Source organism: Dendrobates tinctorius, unplaced genomic scaffold (genome assembly GCF_039654945.1).
Source record: "Dendrobates tinctorius isolate UK_male_01 unplaced genomic scaffold, ASM3965494v1 ptg000241l, whole genome shotgun sequence".
Classification (NCBI taxonomy): domain Eukaryota; kingdom Metazoa; phylum Chordata; class Amphibia; order Anura; family Dendrobatidae; genus Dendrobates; species Dendrobates tinctorius.
The window spans coordinates 14,996,035-15,013,820 of NW_027361908.1; the positions used below are offsets into that span (position 1 = coordinate 14,996,035).

Consider the following 17,786-nt stretch of genomic DNA (forward strand, 5'->3'; position numbering starts at 1 on the left):
CATAACAGACATGCAATGAAAGGCCCAAAAACAGCAGTGCCGAGAATTGCTCCAGAAGAACAGGGACCTGTTCTCGGAATTGCCGGGGTGCACAAAGGTTGTAAAACACAAAGTTCTGATGTAGCCAAATGTGTGCATAAATGTGAAGCCTTATCGAATTCTGGTGGCCTGTCGAGAAGTGATCTCCAAGGAGGTGGGGTGTATGTTGAACTTTGGGTCATTGAGGAATCCAAGAGTGGTTGGTCAAGCCCAACTGTCCAGATCCCAAAGTCGGATGGTGAATGGAGGTTCTGCAACGACTATCCCAAGTTGAATGAGATCTCCAAGTTTGACGCTTATCCCATGCCATGTGTCGATGAGCTGATTGAGAGACTTGGGCCTGCAAGATGCATAACCACCTTGGATTTGTTGAAGGGATACATGCAGATCACCATGGCACAGGGAGCCAAGGAGAATATTGTGTTTTCTACGCCAGACAGATGCTTCCAGCATGTCTGGATGCTATTTGGACTACAGGGGGCCCCGGCAACCTTCCAGAGAGCTATGGATAGAATCCTTCCACCCCATAAGCCATATGCCATGGCATACCTGGACTATATTTTTATCTTCAGCCTGGACTGGGAGAGTCATCTGGAAAAGGTCCAGGTGGCGTTTGATACTCTAATGAAGGCGAGGTTTTCAATCAACCCCAAGAAATGTGCCTTGGGGAAAAAAGACAAATGCCTGTGGGTAGAGGCGAGATCAAACCCCAAATCAGTAAAGTGGAGGCAATCCAAACATGTCTGAGACCGCTGTCAAAAAAACGAGTTAAAGCCTTCCTGGGGATCATGGGATACTACAGGAGGTTCATCCTGAACTTCGCCATGATGGCAATGCCCCTGACTGACCTCCTTAAGGGGAGGAAATCAGTAATGGCCAAATGGTCTGAAGAGGCAGAGACGGCCTTTCAAAAAATGAAAGGGGCTCTGTGTAAGCAACCGGTTCTGGTAGCCCCCAACTTTCAGAAAGAGTTTATACTCCAAACGGATGCCTCAGATATTGGTTTAGGTGCAGTCCTTTCCCAGGAGATACATGGGGAGGAGCACCTTGTTCTCTGCCTGATTAGAAAGCTATCCTCATGTGAGAGAAACTATTCGGTCGTAGAGAAAGGAGTACTAGGCCATAAAGTGGGCAGTGGACACATTACGCTATTATCTGGTAGGATGTAAGATTAGATTTGTATCTGACCATGCCCCACTCAGATGGATGAGGGAAACCAAGGGTAAAAATTCTAGGGTCACCCACTGGTTCTTAACCCTACAAGATTTCAGCCTCCATGTAGAGCATAGAGCAGGGAAGCTACATGGTAATGCCGATGCCCTCTCGAGAATCCCTTGTCTTGTAGTAGAAAATGCCAAGCCACATGGCTGAAGGCTGAGGGGGAGGTATGTAGTGTGGTTAATGGTTGCGTAGTTGATGGGAGGTATGTGTAACAGGTATGGCTTGTCTCTGTGATGTAATTTGGAGTATTTTCTTTAGTGCATGATAGCACTAAGAGGTTCGTTTGTTGCACCTGGGACCGGTGTTGTGAATTCCCTTGCTCGAAGTTCTGAGCCGAAGCTCCCTCTGGTGGTTACTGAGAGTAGTGGAGCTGGCCAGGTGGATGGAAGTTCTCCACCTGACGACAATAACTGGGAACCTTGGATTACTGGCTGGGAGCATATAATTGAGCTGGCTGCTCTTGAAGGTTGCTGGTGATTTCCTCTGTGTGCATTTGGAGTTCTTTTGTCCCCTGCCTGATCTGCATGGTTCTGCTAAGTGATTCTTTTGCTAATCCATTGCATCTAATCTGGTTGTGTCTTTTTTGCTTTCTGTTTTGCTGCCAGGGTTCAGAGTGCTCCCTGCTGGGGGCAGCGCTGGGCCCTGCTTCATGTGTTGCAGCTTGTTTAGTCCCCTGTTATGTTAGTATCTTTTTGCTTGCTGCCAGTTTATACCAGAGTGCTGATCTAGTGGGGGTGAGGTCTTGTGACCTCAGGTTTTTTGTATATCAGAAGTGTTGGACTTTTTCAGGGTTTTGTGTGTAATTGCAGACAGTATCTTTTCTGTCCTGTCTAGACAGCTTGGGCCTCACAATTTGCTCAGTCTGTTCTCTGCATGTGTTTGTGTCTCATCTTGTCTCACCGACAATATATGTTTGGGGGCTGTCTATTCCTTTGGGGATCTGCTCCGGGGCAGTTTAGATTTCATCTTTCTGTCTTTAGGCTAAGTTAATCCTCCGGCTGTGACGAAGCGTCTAGGGCATAGTAGGAACGCTCCACGGCTAATGCTAGTTGTGTAGATAGGATCAGGGGTCTGCAATCCGCTTAGTTACCAACCTCTCTGCTCTTCTGGTGGCTTAGCCTGTTCCTGCCATCCTCCTCGGTGACCCATTCATAACAGACTGGGCTATGGGTAGCTGTGAGAGATTGGCGGGTCTAGCTACCCACATACCTCACATCTGGGTGTGGTTAACAGTCTATATAATGGAGGTTGTTTGGTACATGGTGTGTATTGCTGGGAGGGAGAAGATCTCCTCCTGTGTGTATTTGGCTCCAGACCAAGCCTGAATACTGGACGCTACCTCAGTGCGTGTGCCACACAGACCTGGCTAAGCAGAGGTCTGTGATGGTCATTTGTATTTTGTTTGCCTGATCTGAAGACTGTTTTGTTTACTGTTTGGCTTCTGGGTTTATGAAGCAATAAACCCACATGAACTTTTAATGGAACAAGTTTCCTGTCTTCCTCCTGATGCATCACAGTGAGTACAATACCTGCAACAGCCATGGCCAAAAGTGTTAGCACTCTTGAAATTTTTCCAGAAAATGAAATTTTTCTCCCAATAAATTATTGCAAACACACATGTTTTGTTATACTAATGTCTATTTCCTTTGTACTGTAACAACAAAAAACATAGAAAAAAAGGCAAACTGGACACAATTTTATATAAGACCCCAAAAATGACCAGGAAAAAATTGTTGGCACCCTCAACTCAGTATTTGGTTGCACACCCTTTTGAATAAATAACTGCAATCAATCGCTTTCTATAATCATCGACAAGCTTCTTACACCTCTCAGTTGGAAGTTTGCACCAATCTTCTTTTACAACCTGCTTCAGGTCTCTTATATTTGTAGGGTGCGTTCTCCCAACAGCAATTTTAAAATCTCTCCACAGGTGTTCAAAGGGATTTAAATCTGGACTCGTTGCTGTTTCAGAATAAATTGTGATGATCACCAGTAAATTCATCCATTCATTCCGTAGCTTCTTTCATTAGGTAGCAATGAAACGGCATCTTTTAATGTGCCTATTTTGTTATGTAAAGAAAATCATCAGTGACTATAGCTAAGGACTCAGTCGGAAGTATATATAACTCATACATATCCTTTGGTCCCGGGACTGAAACCTGCAAATCCCCGCAGCACACAGTTCGTGTGCTGGGGGGGATTCATAAGTCTGCAGTTACTCAGAGTAACTGCAGACTTATTGATTTGGCCTGGACAAACCCCTTTAAAGCATATAGACAAATTTGGGGGCAAGTTTTTGCTTAAATGAATGTATTTGTGGCTATCACAATTTTAATAACTTGTTTTTAATTAAAAATTTTGTACAATATGCCTTCTAGAACCTCTGTCTATTGCTGGCTGCTGAATGATTTGAGATTCCGCTTGCGAGCTACTTTTGATAGCTGAATCTATAAATCTCATCTTTCTTCTGGGATGTTTTCAGCTGATTTATGAGCACTAAGTTCAACTTAACTTTCATATGGTAATATATCAGCTTGGAGAAGCTCAGAACATACTATTGATAATATTTATAAACTCTCCAATAGAACCAGTTCACTGACAGATTCTCTGTTAAAGGGCTCTTACCCATATGTGTGAAAAAAAATTTCCGATATCAGGAGCAAAAAAAATGTATGAGTGTCATGCAAGTACAATCCAATTTTTCACACCTAGCATATGATTTATACCCGAAAGCAGAGCGATTGCAATGTGATTTTTACATGAGCTTTTACATAGAGCAATTTTATATGTTATTTACACACTGTTTTCAAAGATACCGTAGACAGATAGAAAGATCGATAGATAGATAAATAAATGGCCGGCAATTCAGCTGCTGCGTACAGTAAAATCACAGCAGGACCTGAGAGGATAGAATATGTGGATTACATGCAGTGTGTACACATAGAATACATAGATATATAGATGTCAGTGATATATACAATTAGTACTGTGTGTAGCTTACTGAACATGTAATTAAATTATTAAAAGATTATTATTCTGAAAAAAAATTGTGTTAAGTTTCTTAACCAGCAGAGGGAAAGCTGATGGCTGGGGGCAGATGTTTATAGTCTTGGAAAGGGGTTATAGCTATGGAGCTTCCTAGGCTATTAATATTAGTTCACAACTGTATCCTTAGCCTTACTTAGCTATTAAAATGGGGGACCCCTCCAAAAAATGACCTAGGGTCCACATATAATTAATAACCAGCAAAGGCTAGGCAGACATCTGGGGGCTGATATTAATAGCCTAGAAAATGAACTCACCTCACCTAACGGATGTCAGCACGAGTGCCGTTAGAAATGTTCCCACAGCGCTCGCGCTGACATCAGTTAGGTGAATTGAGTTCATTGGCTGTGAACTCACCGAACCTTTCTGACGGCACCGCGAGCGTGAGAATTTTCTCACGCTCGTGATGAAGTCAGACAGATTATAGAAGTTCACTTCGAGATATTGAGCAGCGGTAGCAGTCCTTGCTTAGTGTCTCTGCTGGATGTCAGGCTATATTGATGCATCATGCAACCATGCAGCCTGCCATCTAGATGTGGCAGAGCTAGACCCAATTGTGGGACAAATAGATTATCATCTTCTCAGTGGAGAGGTGAGGAATATTGTTGTTTGTTATTTTAATTCTCTTGCAGGGGACAATGGTGTCACTGGAATGGGTGGTGCAGTAAGAATGGTTTAATTAAGATTTATTAAAGGAGTCTGTGTCATTCTTTCAATGAAAGAACTATATTCTGACTGTGTGTGTTTTTATACAATATGACTATGGGGTTAGTAATGTGGCATCTTATTGACGCCTCTCCATTACTAACCTCTGGTCTTGATGTCACCAGACAACTCAAAGGTGACATCGAGCCCCCCAACTATTACCCCACTTGCCACCGCATCAGGGTAAGTGGGAAGAGCAAAGCTAAGTGCTAGAATTGGCACATCTTATAGATGCACCTTTTCTGGGGCAGCTGAGATTTAATTTTTTTTAGCCTGGGGGGGCAATATCCATTGCCCCTTCCTAGGTTATTAATATCAGCCCGCAGCTGTCTGCCTAGCCTTTTCTGGGGTCACACACAATGTAGGAAAGACTAAGTGCATCACAAAGGGATGAGGGGAAGGGAACCCAACACTAAGAAAGGGGGGAGTGGAGATTGTGGGCTGCTATTTTTAGATTGGGAGGACAATATCCATGGCCCCTTCCCAGCCTAAGAATGCCAGCCCCCAGCTGTCTGCTATAGTTTGACTGGTCGGCAAAAATGGGGGGACCCCACACTGTTTTTTAATTAGTTATTTAAATAATTTAAAAAACGGCGTTGGACCCCTTTATTTTGGTAACAAGCCTTGCTAAAGCTGACAGCTGAGGGTTGTTGTCAAGTACAGTGTAGGAAAGACAACACAACATAAAGGGATGAGAGGAAGGGAGAATAGACTCAGAGATGTAACACAGATATCTTCCAGCAACACCAAACAGGAAGACAGCTGACTGCTATAGCTCCAAGCCTCAACAGGCTGTCTGCAGCCTCTGACACACCCATGACAGCTGGTTATGAATTATAAGGGGACCCTACATCTTTTTTAGGGGGGGTCCCGATTTTATTAGCCAGTAAAGGCTATGTATATAGCTGTGAGCTGATATTAATATGCTGGGGAGCTCCATGGGTATTACTCCCTTCCGCGGCTTTAAACATCTTTTCCCAGCTGTCATCTTTCCCTCTGTTGGTTAAGAAAATTACGTGGGAGCCCATGCCATTTTTTTTCAGAAAAATAATCTTTCAATAATTGAATGCATGTACAGTGAGCTCCAAGTCATAGGAATTTTCTTTGTTGGTTCTACAATAGCTGAGCTTCCCCAGCAGAAATTGGCACACATTCAACAACTTTCCAGTGAATAACATTGGCGCAATGAGTCTCTTTATTTTCCTGCGTTACTTTTTAGCCTTTTGAGGCTTTCAAAGCTTAAAGTGGTTAACCCCTTCCCGACCAATGACGCCACATAGGCATCATGAAAACCTGTGCCAATCCGACCAGTGATGCCTATGTGGCGTCATGACTTTAAAGCCCCCTTGCAGGTCGGGTGAACGGGGTCACTAAAAGATCACCCGACCTGCAGATACAGGGGCTTTGTGCTTCACCACAGGGGGCGTGGCTTCACCCCCACGTGGCTACGATCGCTCTGATTGGCTGTTAAAAGTGAAAAAGCCAATCAGAGTGATAGTAATATTTGATCAATGAAAATTGATGAAATATTACAATCCAGCCATGGCTGATGCTGCAGTAGCATCGGACATGGCTGGAGACCCAGATCCGACCCCCCCAATGACTTATGGGGCCGACAGGCCCCCGATACTGACTGACCGTGGCAATGTGCTGCCGCCATCATCATCTGCTCCCCTCCCCCTTCTCTCCACTCCCCCGACCCTCCGACCCCCCCCTCACCCCCCCGGTACCTCCGATGTCCCTCTCCAGATCCCAGTGTCCCACCGTCCTGCTACATAGGCACCTCCATCTTGGAAAATGGCGGGCACATGCGCAGTGCGCCCGCCGGCTGCAGATTCATTCATTTTGATAACTGTGATAAACTCTCACAGTGATCAAAATAGAATGAAAAGTAAATAAACCTCCCCTTTATCACCCCCATAGGCAGGAACAAATAATAAAATAAAGAAATTATATTTATTTTTATTTTTCCATTAGGGTTAGGGTTGGAAATAGGGCTAGGGTTAGGGTTAGGGCTAGGGTTAGGGCTAGGGCTAGGGTTAGGGTTAGGGTTAGGGCTAGGGTTAGGGTTAGGGTTGTAAATAGGGTTTGGGTTGGAATTAGGGTTAGGGTTGGAATTAGGGTTAGGGTTAGGGATAAGGTTAGGGGTGTGTTGGGGTTAGGGTTATGAATAGGGTTGGGATTAGGGTTAGGGATGTGTTGGGGTTAGGGCTATGGTGAGGGGTGTGTTGGGGTTAGGGTTGGAGTTAGAATTGAGGTGTTTCCACTGTTTAGGCACATCAGGGGGTCTCCAAACGCGACATGGTGCAACCATTGATTCCAGTCAATTTTGTGTTCAAAAAGTCAAACAGTGCTCCCTCCCTTCCAAGCCCCGACGTGTGCCCAAACAGTGGTTTACCCCAACATATGGGGTATCAGCGTACTCAGGAAAAATTGCACAACAACTTTGGTGGTCTAATTTCTCCTGTTACCCTTGGGAAAATAAAAAATTGGTGGATAAAAAATTATTTTTGTGGAAAAAAAATGATTTTTTTATTTTCATGTCTCTGCGTTATTAACTTCTGTGAAGCACTTAGGGGTTCAAAGTGCTCACCACACATCTAGATAAGCTCCTTGGAAGGTCTAGTTTCCGAAATGGGGTCACTTGTGGGGGGTTTCTACTGTTTAGGCACACCAGGGGCTCTGCAAATGTAACGACGGCCGCAGACCTTTCCATCAAAGTCTGCATTTCAAAACGTCACTACTTCCATTCTGAGCCCTTACGTGTGCCCAAACAATGGTTCCCCCCATATATGGGGTACCAGCGTTCTCAGGACAAACTGGACAACAACTTATGGGGTCCAATTTCTCCTGTTACCCTTGTGAAAATAAAAATTTGCGAGCTAACAAATCATTTTTTGAGGAAAAAATGATTTTTTATTTTCACAGCTTTGCGTTATAAACTTCTTTGAAGCACTTGAGGGTTCAAAGTGCTCACCACACATCTAGATAAGTTCCTTGGGGGGTCTAGTTTTCAATATGGGGTCACTTGTTGGGGCTTACACAGTTTAGGCACACCAGGGGCTCTGCAAATGTACCATGACGCCCGCAGACCATTCCATCAATGTCAGCATTTCATAATGTCACTACTTCCCTTCCGAGCCCCGACGTGTGCCCAAACAGTGGTCCCCCCCACATATGGGGTACCAGCGTACTCAGGAAAACTGGACAACAACTTTTGGGGTCCAATTTATCCTGTTACCCTTGTGGAAAAAAAATTGCTGGCTAAAAATAATTTTTTTTGAGGAAAAAAATGATTTTTTATTTCCATGGCTCTGCGTTATAAACTTCTGTGAAGCACTTGGGGGTTCAAGGTGCTCACCACACATCTAGATAAGTTCCTTGGGGGGTCTAGTTTCCAAAATGGGGTAATTTGTGGGGGGTTTCAATAGTTTAGGTACATTAGGGGTTCTGCAAATGTAACATGATGCCCGCAGACCATTCCATCAAAGTCAGCATTTCAAAATGTCACTACTTCCCTTCCGAGCCCCGACGTGTGCCCAAACAGTGGTCCCCCCCACATATGGGGTACCAGCGTACTCAGGACAAACTGGACAACAACTTTTGGAGTCCAGTTTCTCCTGGTTCCCTTGTGAAAATAAAAAATTGCGCACTAAAAAATAATTTTTTGAGGAAAAAAATATTTTTTATTTTCATGGCACTGCGTTATAAACTTTTGTGAAGCACTTGGGGGTTCAAAGTGCTCACTATGCATCTAGATAAGTTCCTTAGGGGGTCTAGTTTCCAAAATGGGGTCATTTGTGGGGGTGCTCTAATGTTTAGGCACACAGGAGCTCTCCAAACACGACATGGTGTTCGCTAACAATTAGAGATAATTTTCATTTCAAAAAGTCAAATGATTCTCCTTCCCTTCTGAGCCCTGCCGTGCGCCCAAACAGTGGTTCCCCCCAGATATGGAGTATCGATGTATTCAGAACAAACTGGACAACAACTTTTCTGGTCCAATTTCTCCTGTTACCCTTGTGAAAATAAAAAATAGCGTGCTAAAAAATCATTTTTGAGGAAAAAAAAAGATTTTTTATTTTCACTGCTCTGCGTTATAAACTTTTGTGAAGCACTTGGGGGTTCAAAGTGCTCACTACACATCTAGATAAGTTCCATAAGGGGTCTAGTTTCCAAAGTGGTGTCACTTGTGGGGGTTTTTCACTGTTTAGGTACACAGGGGCTCTCCAAACGCGACATGGTGTCTGATAACGATTTGAGCTAATTTTCCATTCAAAAAGTCAAATAGCGCTCCTTCCCTTCCGGACCCTGCCGTGCGCCCAAACAGTGGTTTATGACCACATATGAGGTATTTGTGCACTCAGGATACATTGACCAACAAATTTTGGCATCCATTTTATCCTGTTGCCCATGTGAAAATGAAAAAAACTGAGGCTAAAAGAAAATTTTTGTGAAAAAAAGTACTTTTTTTTACCAATCAATTTGTGAAGCACCTGGGGGTTCAAAGTGATCACTATGCATATAGATAAGTTCCTTGGGGGGTCTAGTTTCCAAAATGGGGTCACTTGTGGGGGAGATCCAATGTTTAGGTGCACAGGGGCTCTTCAAACGCGACATGGCAACCGCTAAATATTCCAGCATGTTTTCCATTCAAAAAGTCAAATGGCGCTCCTTCCCTTCTGAGCCCTGCCATGCACCCAAACAGTGGTTTATGACCACATATGAGGTATCGGTGTATTCAGGAGAAATTGCCCAACAAATTTTAGGATCCATTTTATCCTGTTGCCCATGTAAAAATGAAAAAATTGATGCTAAAAGAAAATTTTTGTTGGAAAAATTAAAATGTCCATTTTTTCTTTCCACGTTGCTTTAGTTCCTGTGAAACACCTGAAGGGTTAATAATCTTCTTGAATATAGTTTTGAGTAGCTTGAGGGGTGCAGTTTTTAAAATGGTGTCACTTTTGGGTATTTTCTGCCATATAGACCCCTCAAAATGTGACTTCAAATGTGAGGTGGTCCATAAAAAAATGGTTTTGTAAATTTTGTTATAAAAATGAGAAATCACTGGTCAACTTTTAACCCTTATAACAACCTAACAAAAAAAAAATTTGTTTCCAAAATTGTGCTAATGTAAAGTAGACATGTGGGAAATGTTATTTAGTAACCACTTTGTGTCACATAACTCTCTGGTTTAACAGAATAAAAATTCAAAATTTGAAAATTGCAAAATTTTCTAAATTTTTGCCAAATTTCTGATTTTTTTTCACAAAAAACACAAAAATTATTGACCTAAATTTACCACTAACATGAAGCCCAATATGTAATGAAAAAACAGTCTCAGAATCGCTAGGATCCATTGAAGCATTCCAGAGTTATTACCTCATAAAGGGACACTGGTCAGAATTGCAAAAAATGGCCTGGTCATTAAGGTCAAAATAGGCTTGGTCGTGAAGGGGTTAAAAGAAGTGACAAAGAATGGAACATATGTACAACATTTTGACAATCCTGTGCATATGGTATTTCTTTTTTGTGTTCATTTTAGTGCTTTTTTAGGCAAGTTCGAAGGGGAATCCACCTGAAAAAAAATTGTGTGCAAATCACCTTAAAGTACTCTACATAAGATAAAAACATTAATAAGTCACATAAATGACGTGATTATAATATAGAAATCGTCATACTTACAGCTGTAATAGCAGATGGGAACTGTTGGGGACCTGACAGTTTTGCTTTAACTCATTCTGCAACCATCAATAGAAAGTAGCACACAGCTGCTGCAGAAAGCAAACAGTACAACATTTTTAATGAAACTTAATTGCAGAATGATTTTAAATTTAATATACATGCATTTAAGAAAAAAAATGCCCCATATCCTTTGAAACTTACTCTCCAAATGTCAAGCTCTTTACATGACATTCAAGGGTGTTACAGTTTTCTTGTAGATGTACCCTACCAATCAAATCTAACTTGACTTTTTTTGTGTTTTATAGACACTTTACTTTTAGTGACCTATTGCCTGGAACTGAATATGTTATCAGTATTGTAACAACGTGTGGATTGAAGCATAGCTCTCCTTCCGTTATAGAGCTCAGTACAGGTAGATATATAAAGCATTGAAGCTTACATTAAAATTGAAAGCTGTTGGCAGTGGATTATTCAGGATACTCTCCAAGCATATGACAACAGAGTTTCATTAATCAGGAACAATATATGATAAGATTAATATATCAGGAATAAATCATTTGTGTGTCTATCTGTGCATCATCTACAGCAGGCTGCTTCTCTCATACACAGGAAAAACAGGAAATACAGTCACATGCTCTCCCTGTGTGAGCCTCTGGGAGTTTTGTTTTTAACTTTATAAACAGCATACAAATCTAGCAACTAAACATAGACAGGAATGGAGTTGTTGCACCAAACATATTCCAACAAAAGCACAAAGGGATACATTACAGCACATAGCAGGTTAGCCATATTACAGATCCATAACATCTCTATGTAAATGACCCATAGGGCCAAATTCTAGGAGTAAACTCAAAAACTCCTGCAACATAAATATAGTATTTAACTATAGTATAAAATGTAGGTACCTTGCTTTGTAGATCCTGAGCCACCATCAGCTCTAGAAGTTCTTGGTCAAGAGGAACATTCCATTTACTTTTCTTGGAAGCCACCACGTGGAGGATATGAGAAGTTTCAGGTGAGTGCAAATTTAGCATATATTTGGTGTCTTTGTGTGTATTGCACGGAACATAATTTGACAATCCTAAAAATATAAATAGTTCAATCAAAGAAAAAAGTGTATCTGCAGTCCTATGCAAAAATTCAGCATTCTATGGAATGTATATTTAACAATTACTCAGAACAACTGGCATAGTATATGCTCATAAGCAATCCTCAGCATCAGATCCTTGTGATCACCAGAATTGGTTTGTATTTTACATATACTGAAAAAAAACTTGTCACGCAGTTACCCTGCCTGATATATCAACTACATATAATTCCCCTGCCAAGTATGAAATCTATAATAATAATAGAGTAGTATGTATTGCATTTATTTATTTTCCATGCATACATATATAGCGCCATCATATTCTGCAGCTCTATACAGACATTATCACCATTCTCCCTCACAATCTAGACTCCCTATCAGTATGTCTTTGGAGTGTTGGAGGAAATTTGAGAACTCAGAGGAAACCCACATAAACACAAGAACATACAAACTCCTTGCAGATGTTGTCCTTGGTGGATTTGAACCCAGGACCCCAGCGCTGCAAGGCTGCAGTGCTAACCACTGAGTCAATGTGCTGCCCTATTACATTCTAGCCCTGGCTATTTTTCCTGGTCAATAGGTCATTACAGGTTGCAGGGGCTGACTTCTACTCAGGCCAAGTTGACACTGTGACTTTTTCTGCTATTTCTTGCTCTGAAAAAGAGCTGACTAGATGCTCAAAAGAATAGGCCTATTCCTTTCTATGAGAAAATGACTTGCAGTTCATATTTTCAGGCTTTGGTGCTTCTTAAACGCTTCAGGTTTTCAAAAGAGGCCAAGCCTTTATGTGAACACAGCAGTTTTTGGAGGCAGTCAAAAAGAATGAGTATTCTAATTGAATACGCTTCAGGAAACTCTTTTTTTGGAGAGTTTATGGAGGAGTTTTTTGTTTCCTAAAGTGGCTTTGAGAGTTTTTCCAGATTTTTGGAGACTTTTATTATTTTCATGATTTTATTCTGAAATCGTATGTAAAATTAGGCGTAATTGCTACCATTGACTGTACTTTAAGTTTCTTAACCCACAAAAACAGATTGACTGCTCATATAGCTGTCAATTGCTGTGTATGACTAAGAAAAGCAGGACTCACAGGCAGGCCTGAAATATCTGGTAATATCTAGTTTTACAATTCTCTGTGAGAATAAAAGTGAATCTGTCAGCAGAGTTTTGCTATTTAACTTAAAAGCACCATGACGTAGAGAAGAGAGTCTGATACCAGTGATGTGTCACTTGTTTTGCTGTTTCAATACAATCAGAGTTTTATCATCAGGAAAATATCATCATTAGCGGACAACTGGCCTCATACATCCTAGTCTAGCCAACCCAGCATGGTTTATCAGCTCTCTGTCACTATATAATTGTCGTAGCTGTTTTCGTTCTGACCAAAGTCAGGTCTGCCAGATCACCAGTGAGTCCGAATTAGGAGTTTACGCCCTTAATTTACAAGCGCATGGAGACAAAAGAGACTGCACACGGGCCGTGGGCTAATCACTTTATCTGACGTAATGAAACACAAGGCAATATTTTATACCATTTACAACAAGTGTAACTCTATGTGGCTCATGTAGCCCCCACCGTAACCCAGGGTCATACCTTGTTTACCATGTACCCAGAACATGTTGTTACTGACTATTGAGAACATATGTGATAACAAGTATAGTCTCCTTGAAACAGAGACTAATAGTCTGCAGTGTCATAAGAATAATTCTAGCAATAATAGGCAAAAGGCAATTGAAGTATTTAAAGGGAGTTAAAGGGATATAAAGGCAAACCATTAACCCTTCTATATCAATTCCCCCCTTTTGTAAATGGTATAACCTTTGCCACAGGGTCAGCTGATGTCCACCAAGGAGCTACTGTCTCATGGGTCTAGTACCCATAAGGGGGCTTCCTACCTGCTTCGCCCATCCACCCTCAGTGTGGACACTCACTTTCTCCATCAGCAATGGCCACCTGGGGTCTATGATACACTACAGAAGGTTCAGCCTTAGATTCTTTTTTTCATGCATACATTATTCAGTAGCTTAAGTAATACACATATTAGCGCTTTTACGGCTACATAAAACAATAAGCAAAACAACAAAATTTGCATACAAGTCTGTGCAATGTCAAAAATCCATCCTGCTACGCCACTAAACCAATTTGTTGGATTTAAAAAAAAGAATGTGTTACCTCACCAGGAGTCTTTGCTTGCACTGTGTTGTTTTAACCATTGGTCTCTAAGTTCACCTATTTTGTCTATACTGGCCTTGATCTGGAGATTGCCAGCAGGGTCGATATAATTACAACAGGTGGGACCAATTATTTGACACATTCCTCCTTGACATTTGTACCTTAGGCCGCGTTATGCCTGAAACCAGGGATTAGCGACCCATCCGATTATAGTCAATGAGGCAGATATATCACGGGGCACATCTTTTCCCCAAAACCTTGATTGAGTCCAAGTCTCATTGTGTCTGCAGTGTAGGGTTAATACCTTCCATGGCTCCAGAGGTAAGGCTAAGTATGGCATAGTCCTTGCAGATACTGAGCTGTGTGTACAGATCCAACAGTCTTTCAGTTTCTGTCCTTCCATATCCTTTATGAGAAGAGCATGATGCCGAATAAGTTTGTTGTCCCTGTCAGTATTTAAGAGTTTGTCCTGTGTCTCTGTAGAGTGCAGTAACCCTGTCACTGCCAGCAAGGTGATGAGGAGAACAGTCATTCTGCTGGTGAAAGGACCTTCTTGAAGTGACTGGCGTGGATCCAGGTGGGCTTTCCCTCTAGTTTTACTGAGGTGGATGTGGTCAGCTGGACTTGGAAGGGGCCGTCAAATCGTGGGTCCAGGCTCCTTCTCATGTGTCTGCGTATAACCACCCAATCACCTGGATTCAGCTGATGCACATCTGCACTGGCATTAGGATCTGGAATGGATGATAACACATGTTTATGCACCAAATTAAGTCTTTTCTGCAAGGCCTGGACATAGGTTATCATAGCACCGTGTTGCATTTGTAGCACCTGTGGGAAGTACAGACCAGTCTTTGGTGCACTACCAAACAGGACTTCAAAAGGAGACAAACCTGTGTTTATATTTGTAGTGTGTCTGACTGAAAAGAGTGCAAGAGGCAAGCACTCCACCCAGCTCTTTCCTGTGCCTGCCATGGCTCTACCCAGCTCTTTCCTGTGCCTGCCATGGCTCTACGCAGCTCTTTCCTGTGTCTGCCATGGCCTTTTGAATTTTCAGTTTAAGTGAGCCATTTAGTCTTTCCACTTTCCCACTACTTTGTGGCCTATATGGTGTATGAAATTCTTGCTGTGCACCAAGGACCTGCATGACTTCCCTCATTATTTCTCCCATGAAGTGTGTACCCCTACGGTTTCTGGGACACCATACCTGCAGATCAGTTCTTTCATCAGTTTGTCTGCAGTCATTTTAGCATTTGCACATTTTACCGAATAGGCTTCCGGCCAACCAGAGAAGAGATCTACACATACTAGGACATTTGCATACACTCCTACCTTGGTAGCTGTATGTAGTCAATCTGCAGTCTCTGAAACGGGTAGAGAGGCCTAGGTGTCGCTTTCTTTGGGACTTTTACTGTTTTACCTGGGTTGTGCTGTGCACAGATGAGGCATGATTGTACAAGTTTCACCGCTGCGTAACTGAAACCAGGAGCGATCCAGAAGGCATCTACCATGGCACACATGTGACTTTTTGAGGCATGAGTGGGGCCATGTGTTCTTTGCGCCATGATTGGGAACAGGGACTTCGGTAGGCACAATTTATTCTTATTCTCCCATACTCCGTTTGAGTTCAGCTCAGCTCCCAGTCTCCTTCTCTGTTTTGGGCAGCCTGCTGCAGCAGAGATTTCAGAGCATCTAGGCTCAGTGTGGCTGGAATTAGCTGACTCCCCGCCACCGTCCACTGCTCCCTAGGCCGCCTTGCTGCTACTTTAGCAGCCTCGTCCGCCCTTCTGTTGCCCTCTGCCTCCACGGAGTCACCTTTTGTGTGTGCTTTTACCTTGACAATGCCAACCTGGACTGGTAACATCAATGCCTCCATCAATTGTTTCACCAGCTCTGCATTTTTAATGGGCTTACCGGCTGATGTAAGGAACGCTCTGCTTCTCCAGATAGGGCCATAATCATGGGCTATTCCCCATGCATAATTCGAATCTGTGTAAATATTAGCGACTTTACCTGCAGCGGCTCTACACGCCTCGGTGAGTGCCTTCAACTCTGCCTCCTGTGCCAACATGTGAGGAGGGAGTGGTTCAGCTCGGATTACCTCATGTGAGGATACTACTGCATATTCAGTGTAGAATCGTCCATCCTGTGGTATCTGGAGCCATCTACAAAAAAGAAAACTCAAAATCTGCATTAGGAACAGGTTTTTCATGAACGTGTGCAAAACCCCACTGTCTCCTGACTCATGAGTTTTATGCAGTCATGTTCATGCGTCATGTCAAAGTATTCTTCCTCACTTGCTAATACGGTCACCAATTCCCCCTTTTCTGAATCCACAGGCAGAAGGGTGGCTGGATTCAGAACGTTACACCTTTTGAGGATGACATACTCAGGAATTAGTAGAGCACATTCAAGTCGGAGCTGTCTGGCCATAGACAGATGTTTTGGTTGAACTTGTACGAGTATGGAATGGAAGTCATGTGGGGAATAAATTGTCAAAGGAAATGTCAGTGTGATCTCAAATGCCTTTCCTGTAGTAGTGCAGCTGCTCCTACCGCACGGACACACGTAGGTGACCCTCTGATCACTGGGTCTAATTGTGCTGAGTAGTAAGCTATTGGTCTCTGTTTCCCTCCATGTCGTTGTGTCAGTACTGCGGTAGCATGTCCTCCCTGCTCTGTGCAAAACAAGAAAAATGGCTGGTCATAGTTTGGAATGCCTAAGGCCGGGGCTGACACAATGAGCAGTTTGAGAGAGTGGAAGGAATCAATTGCTTCTTGAGTGAGATCATAGGGCTCTGATGACAAGCAGTCATAAAGTGGTTGCATCATTTTGTGAAGCAGACCTTATCTAAGGCCTGCAGTAGGTCACCAAACCTAGGAAGGTGCGTAGATGCTGATGTGACCTGGGTAGAGGGAGATTTTGAATTGCTTGTTTTCTGTCTTCAGTCAGGTGTCTCGTACCTTCGGCAATACAATGTCCCAAAAAGGTCACCTTTTGTTTGCAATACTGTAATTTGTCACGTGAGACCTTGCAACCCTTTTCTGCTAAAAAAACATAGCAAGGAAACTGTAGCTTCCTTGCAGGACATCTGGTCCGGGCAGCAGAGCAAAAGGTCATCCACGTACTGCAAAAGTACAATCTGTGGATGAGGTGATTGCCACTACTCAAGGACCCCTGCCATCTCTGCTGAATAGATGGCAGGGGATTTCTTTCCCGCTTTGTGGGAGGACGGTCCAACAATATTGTTTACCTTTATGAGTAAAGGAAAAGATACTGTCAGCCAGGGTGCAGGGGTACAGAGAAAAATGCATTCGCCAAATCAATGACTGTGAAACATTTTGACATCACTGGGATCTGTGACAGTATTGTGTGTGGGTTAGGGACAAATGAGGTTATACTCTCTGTAACATCATTAATAGCCCTTAAGTACTTTTTTTTCATAATGGGATACAAAGGGGTGTTGCAGGGGGACGATCTTTGCACCAGAACTCCTGCCTTAACATACTCTTTAATATCCCTGTTCAGGGCCATTGATTTGGCTAGGCTCAAGAGGTATTGCTTTAACCAAGGAGGAGTGGTTCCTTTTTTCAATTTAATCATGACAGGGGAAATGGGCAGCCAACCCACATCAGTTTTTCCCCTTGCCCAAACAGTGTCTGGCACTTGTCCCATTTCCTCATCCTCAGGCATTTTGGTGTCAGGTGTTACTTTCACTGCTTTTGTCATATACACCATTGCCGCAATCTTACACAAATGTTTATCTGAGAGGGGACTTGTGACTGTAATACCCTCAGGAGAGTACTGTATGGTGGCCTGGATCGCACTCAGCACATCT

At 42.8% G+C, this 17,786-nt stretch overlaps 1 protein-coding gene across 1 annotated transcript in view; it reads left to right on the forward strand.

Moving 5' to 3' along the window:
* Window positions 1–579: 579 nt before the first annotated feature.
* Window positions 580–17,786, forward strand: part of PTPRQ (protein tyrosine phosphatase receptor type Q) — a 794,911-nt gene continuing 777,704 nt past the window's right edge. The window contains exons 1-2 of the mRNA XM_073556964.1: window positions 580–725; window positions 11,001–11,107. Of these exons, the coding sequence (XP_073413065.1) occupies window positions 580–725; window positions 11,001–11,107 (253 nt within the window). The remainder of the gene's footprint in view (window positions 726–11,000; window positions 11,108–17,786) is intronic.